The following is a 6,853-nucleotide window of genomic DNA, read 5'->3' as shown; positions in this document are numbered from 1 at the left end:
ATAACCCTGGTAGCCTAGCCAACAGTCCCGCCGGAGTGGAAAGTCCTGCCAGAGTGGAAAGTCCTGCCAGAGTGGAAAGTCCTGCCAGAGTGGAAAGTCCTGCCGGAGCGGAAAGTTCTGCCGAAATACAATGTCCTGCCAGAGCCAATATTCAGTAGCGAGTCCAGGCTAAAGTAGAAAGCAAGAGGCACTTTGTCTGATGGTCTATTAATAGCCTCCCTCAAGGGCTCGTCTGCTCCGTATACTTCCGAAATCAATCCCAAGCCAATGCTACATTCGTTCTCGAATTCAGCCTGACCAAAACACACTCAATCACTCTTTTCTGGACCCACTTTCACGGCTTTAGCGCAGATCAGTGAACTGCAACGGATTGAGGGCTGCACTGAACTGTGCAGAGCTGATGACGTGTTTTGCAGCCAAGCCACGAAGTTTACTTCAGCCACTCGCCTATTCTCCCTGGTCTGAGATACCTTATTGGTAGTGACATTCATAGCCAGGGATTAAACTGTTTGCTTGACTGATTTATGAGTTGGAAAAACCATAAATATGCGAGTCCAGGATTCCAGTTCCAGTTCTGAGTTGCATTTCATAGCTTCGCAATACACCAAGCAGCATATTGTTCTCCATGGCAGCCCTGAAGCCCCAAATCTACCAACATGACATCGGAATCCTTACTCATCTTGCTGCACAATTGCCATCTTCAATCGCTCTTCTACGTCGTATTCAACATGGCATTGCCTACCCATCTTCAACCGCCAGAATCTTAGCAACTTTCCCCCCGGGATCATCACCTACGCATAGCCAGCCTTGGCTAGCCGCACGAGTAGATCTCTTTCGCAGCCGGGAAACCCAGATTTTTCTGTACTCTAGCCTCGAAGCAGAGCATACATTGACTCCGGCTATCTTTCCTCTCCTTACTGATCCTGCGCATCAAGCAACCACGTCCTACGGAGCAGGATCTAGAGGCCCGGGCCCCATTAACACGAGCCTCATTGCGTCCTCCCTAACAGCTAGCCCGGAACACTTGGACGTCACGCGAGAGCAGCTCCTGCAGATGTTGTTATATATCAAGGCCAACCTATTGCCAGACTACCTGGCATCTCTATTATCGATGCGCTCAATCGGAGCCATGTCATCACCAGCCTCCAACTGTGCGCCTCCTAGTCTGGAACCAAAGGCGTTTTTGATCGGGTCATTACATACTGGTCTTTTCACGCTTCTTCTACGCTCGGGGTCATTCGCCCACCCGATAGTTGACGCGGATGTGGATCTAGATCCCTATCCCGGCCTAAAGATCCATCGATTTGATGGTCGGCCCTACCTGAAATACTTCTTTCGACAAACTCGCGTCAACTCCAAAATTTCTGATGGTGAGATACCTTTACCGAAGGGCTATCGGTATTGTGACAAACGCGGAAGATTCGGTGTCCTCTACTCGCAGCTGGACCTTATCCAGAGTCGTACCCATATTCCACGGTCAAAAGAGCAATTGTCAAGTATCCCGAGCGTAGTAATATACCACGACTCAGGCAAAGAAGAAAACGTGCATGGATGCTCAGGTTCTAGTTGTTGTTCTTCTAAGGAAACGGATGAAATGCCTATCGCGTGGGCTTTCCTGGGCCTAGATGGCGCTCTAGCAACGCTTCATGTCGAGCCTGGCCACCGGGGCCAGGGTCTTGCTCCTTGCTTATCAGTGGAAACCATGCGTCGAGGAATGGATCTGGACGGGATATTTAGCGCCAAAGGGGAGGACGAGAAAGTGCAAAACCACCTAAGAGAGTGGGTTCATGCGGATGTGGCTCAGTATAACATGGCAAGTCGGAGGGTTATGGAGAAGGTTGGAGGCGAGATATTATCGACTGTTATGTGGACTGCGATAGAACTCTGTGATTAAAATCCGCCTTTGAATTAGAACTACTCATTGCAAATAGATGCAGTTGCTCAACTGGGGTTGATTGACCACCTATCAATCGCTTACACCTACTTAGCCGACACTTCTCCTCGCTCTTTGAACACCTCGCAGACCATTTCCCGAGCTTCTGTATATGAAAATGCCCCGAAAATACGCAGCAAACATTGTTGCCGAGCATTGTCATTCTCGAAATCGGCTTAACTAATACACGGAGCAAATATTTTCTAGCCTCACATCCAAGCCCTATCACGAATACATATTCGACCAGTCGCATCAAATTGAGAGTCGCACTATTAACCCTCCCTACTGCTTTATAGTACAGTGGCTGTCTAGGTCTGTTTCTTAGTAACTAAAGTGTTGGCTATAAATTTACGTGGACTACGTTAACTATTGCATGCTTCGGGCAAATCGAAAGGAGCAGATCAAGTCGGTGCCTACTAACGAAAGTATCGGAAGTGGAGAGAAAGAGAGAAACAGGAAGTGAGGGCAGCGGGTGAGGTGCTTAAAGGCATGCCTATCAAGCAAAGCACACAAATCTTGCGGACCCTCATCGGCTCCCATCCAGTCCACTACTCTCACAACTAACAACCCCAGCCTAGCCTAACATGATCCAGCCTTCTCCTAATAATGTCAAGGATTTTACTGTTCTCAGTCACCTTAATATTGAACATTGAATAAATTTATCCGCGCTAAGGCCGCCGCGGTGGGGCCAGAGAAGAGCGATCGGGTGTGCCTATGTCACGCCGACTTCGAGAATGATTGTAGTTACACCACGAGGATTCACTCGTCCAGGCACCTCTGGAGCTACCATGGCCATGGACCACGGAACTAGAAAACCAGCGATCTCTCAGAGCAGCAAAAGGCTCCACAGCTCCTGGTGAGGACGGTCTTCCGACCCTCCTTCGCCTTTTACCGAGTGCTGTTTCACTTAAGAGGCTGAATCGGAGACTGTGGATAAATTGAAGGTGGATACTCTTTTTCGTCGTCAGACTCGTCACTAATTGGATCAAAATCATTCTCCTTTGAGTTCTTTTCCTCTTTTGCTGCCTGTTCCTCCGAATGAGAGAGATACTCATCAAAAAACATATGTTGATCGTCCTCGACATCAAACTTTGATGTACACATGAACAGCGTAAGATCCCTAAATGTTCCAGGCATGCGAGAATCTCGACTATAATGACAGATATCCCGAGCGGTATTAAAGAGTAGTTAAAGAGTAGTTAAGTTTCCACACAGGTAGCGGGAATGGGGAGAATCCCCCCACCCACTTGGAAGCTACTAACCTAATCACGATGTTAGAAAAGGCAGGTCTGACTTCGCTTCCTACTTCTACTTGAGGAAGGGGTACTGGCTCTGAGGTATCTGCCAATCTTGAACTTCTTCAAGACGATAATGGCAGAGATCCAACCGCACTTTTTACGTCCAGATGTGTCTTGTGTATGGATAGGGTAAGTGTCAAAGATTCAGTTCCGATGCAAGATAGGGAGCGTACCGCCGCCAGTTTCGAGATACCTGAATATTCTGTCATGATCCCCGAACGAGAAGACCATTTTAATATGTGTAAATGTTACTTCGATACACGTCCACTTGTGCCCTGATGATTAATTTATATACGTAATACGCGGGGTTTTCTTTAAGAAACTCTCGGATGTCCTTCGTAGAACCAGGCACTTGTGAAGCGCATTAATATAAATACCTACTTCCCCTAGCTTCTTCCTCCTTACACCGGGAACTCCAAGATTGGCCCACGCTGCCTCTGACGATAGCGAAGAAAGTCCCTCAGAATAGCGACTGGCAGTACTCAAAGATCGAAGTGCTGTCAAAACTGGTGGGCTCCACTTTTCGCATCTCGGTTCAACTCGGTGATTGGAAGACGGATAAAGCGATTCGGTTGGCCCGAGATATCCATATCAGTGCAGAGTATTACGACCACAATTACGACGATACGTACACTCGACAGTTTGTAATTGACTAGGAATCTTACATTTTGATCCTGCGTTAGGACACAGTCAAAATTGCCAGAGTATTACATCTCCAGTGAGACCTTGGCAATAATATCGTGCAGCAACCATTCTCTTCGTTTGCTCTTGCCCAGGATGCGCAGAAGATGGTTGATGATAAATCTCATCCAAAATCGTGCACTAAGATCTCCTTCAGTGGGTCACAATCAACCTTCCTTCACTCAAGGATTTGCTCTGTTGTCGTGTCGGGTGGGGGCACGTCGGCCCCATCGGGCCGATCGGGCCAACGGCACTCACCCGACTATTAACCGTACACAGTACAGAAGCCATGCGTACTCGGCCACTACTTTCGCTTCGTACCAATAGTTAACTAATTAGTTGACTAACTTAAGTTACTTTTCCCAGTGACAAAGCAGGGGAGCCTCCACCCAACCGTGGCACTGATCACAATTGTCTCCGTCTTCCCTTTCCCTCTTAACAAAGACATCCTTCAAGTCTAGAAAAAAATGGCTGCAACGAAAGTCCCTGACGAGATATTCCCAATCGCAACATTTATTTCAGACCTACCGACAAATCTCATTCCGCAGCCCCTCCTATCATCTTCCGAAAATAGCCGACGCTTGGTTATTGTAGGCGATGTACATGGGATGAGAAAGTCGTTGGAGGCACTCCTAGACAAAGTTGGCTTCGACAAACACAGAGGAGATCATCTTATACTAGCTGGCGACCTAGTCAACAAGGGGCCCGATAGTCCTGGTGTTATTGACCTGGCTATCAAGCTAGGCGCCAGTGCAGTGAGAGGCAACCACGACAATGCGGTTCTTAATGCGGCCGCAGAGATCAACGTCACGGGGCGTAGTCGACTACACTCTGAAGTTTTGACCAAGGCTTCAGTCGTACCTGGGAACTCTGAAGCGGAGCTGCCTGGGAATACTGTCCGAGATTTGAAGACTCCTGACAAATGTGCGTCTGCAACAGCCGGCATTGATATGAGATATAGTGCAACAGCGCACGGTACGGCATTATCACTTTCGACGCTCCAACTCGACTGGCTTGCCGCTTTGCCTTTAATCCTGCGCGTCGAGCTACCTCATAGCCTAACATCCCCCTTTGGCGATACTTTAATTGTCGTACACGCGGGTCTCGTTCCTAGTGTCCCGCTTGAAGACCAGGATCCACACGCTATAATGCATATGCGAAGCCTCGTCCGCACGATGGCTGATGAGGCTGAGTTTATACCGGCTGAGATTCCCGGAGAAGAAAGCTGGGTTATGCAATGGGACCGGTGGCAAGATCAGCTAGCATCCAAGACTACGGTGATTTTCGGACATGATGCAAAGCGTCGTTTGCAGCTTGGCAGGTTTACGATTGGACTGGATTCAGCATGCTTATACGGCCATCAGTTAAGCGCGATTGTGATTGGGGTTTCCGACAAGGAAATAGAGCATCAGATTATTCAAGTTGAATGTGCTGATGCGCCTGCCGTCCCAACAATATGAAGGCGGCAAGGCAGTGGTATATCGGTTTACTTGCTGAGCACTCCAGGAGTACTTTGTGAGTGCATGTTGAATGTATGTTAGTTATAGTCACATAGCTGGATAATGGCCTGTGTTTCAGTAAAGTGAATGATTGAAAACGGTTAAATATACCCGATTCTGGTGCCTAATTCCCCATCACTTACTGTTGAGGTGCAACATCCAGCCTATGCTTCGTAGCGGATCGCAACTGTAGACAAAGGCCTAACTTGGTTGGGGATTGGTGATGCCGTGAGGGATAGCTAATCGTAGAGTGATCCTAACATCGGATGCGTTCCACTTCGGTCTCCGATGGATGCAGTTGGGGAAGAGGTATTGGTGGGAGAGGGGTGGCGACAACTTTCGAGTTCTCGCGAAGCCTCTGACAATCTTCATAATCGAAAATTCGCCGCACTCACCTCTGGTGGCCCCCTGAGCTTGGTTAGTAAACGCTTGGTAATATCACGGGTGGAGAGTAGCTTTGATGGGGGTAGTTTCGGTGCCGTAATAGGCATAAGATTCTAAGGAATTCTCGAGATTGTGGTGCTGAGATTGCTAAATGTCGGGACATGGAGGGGGTTTGTCCTGACAGAGGGGTGTATTAGAGTTTCTGTTGAGGATAGTGGAGCAGTTACTTACAGCTGGCTCCTATTGATTTCTGTCAAGAAAAGCGGTCCTTACAGTACTAGCTTACTCGAGTTTTAGCTTACCTCAGTTCCCTCAGACCACAGCCAATGATGAGACAGAATTCTGCCGATTCTGCCACGCTAACCCGATTGGGTTGCTTCATCAGCCCGTGGTCTGAGCCGGGAACCCCTTCCGTACATACAAGTTTCCGGTTCTCGCCAGCAACCCCACCATTTGGTCAAGGTGTGTTTTCTCAAGCTCTCTGAGAGTATTTCTGACATTGTTAGAAAGAATGGCATCACCGGATTTGCCCAATATGATCTCTAGATCGCGAAAGCGTGCTCGACAATCCTCCCTCGAGTGGCCTTCTTCCAGTTCACCATTACAAGAACCACCTGCGTCTACTCAGCGATCTCGTTATATCTCAGGATTGCAGCCACGCGAACGTGTCGATATGGTACTGGCTGAGCTTAATGATAAGCACCGGTGGACAATCAAGGATCTTCTTTACCACATGGTGCATGCACAACCAGTCAAAAAAAATGGATATTCGACATCGTATCGAGCACAGAAATTGTCTGACGCTATATATGGGCAACCTGAAATTATTGAGCGGCTAGGTAGTGTCTCAAAAGACATATATGCCACTGGTGCATCCGATCTCGTGTCTCGGATACAGACCGAGATTCGAGGGCTGATTAACGGAGATATACTCGGCGAGTTCCAGTCCAATGTGGACCCTAAAGATATGGACATCTCTAGCTTGGCTACGCAGATGCAGAGGAAAGCTCCAGAGCTCTGTGGACTGCTCGTTAGCATCATGACACCTCCAGGAAACC

At 48.3% G+C, this 6,853-nt stretch overlaps 2 protein-coding genes across 2 annotated transcripts; both read left to right on the top strand.

Moving 5' to 3' along the window:
- Window positions 1-625: 625 nt before the first annotated feature.
- Window positions 626-1,894, top strand: N7446_012391 (Acyl-CoA N-acyltransferase; the record flags this gene model as incomplete). The annotated part of the gene is made up of 1 exon (XM_058521133.1): window positions 626-1,894. The coding sequence occupies one exon, from the start codon at window positions 626-628 to the stop codon at window positions 1,892-1,894; it is 1,269 nt and encodes a 422-aa protein (XP_058366499.1).
- A 2,485-nt stretch (window positions 1,895-4,379) lies between these two features.
- N7446_012390 (metallophosphoesterase family protein) lies at window positions 4,380-5,372 on the top strand (the record flags this gene model as incomplete). Its single annotated transcript, XM_058521132.1, has 1 exon — window positions 4,380-5,372. The coding sequence occupies one exon, from the start codon at window positions 4,380-4,382 to the stop codon at window positions 5,370-5,372; it is 993 nt and encodes a 330-aa protein (XP_058366498.1).
- Window positions 5,373-6,853: the final 1,481 nt, after the last annotated feature.

Source organism: Penicillium canescens (genome assembly GCF_028828765.1).
Source record: "Penicillium canescens strain IBT 15451 chromosome Unknown utg000010l_segment0_segment0, whole genome shotgun sequence".
Classification (NCBI taxonomy): domain Eukaryota; kingdom Fungi; phylum Ascomycota; class Eurotiomycetes; order Eurotiales; family Aspergillaceae; genus Penicillium; species Penicillium canescens.
Note: the sequence above shows the minus strand (reverse complement) of the source record. Positions and strands in the feature narration are given on the sequence as shown.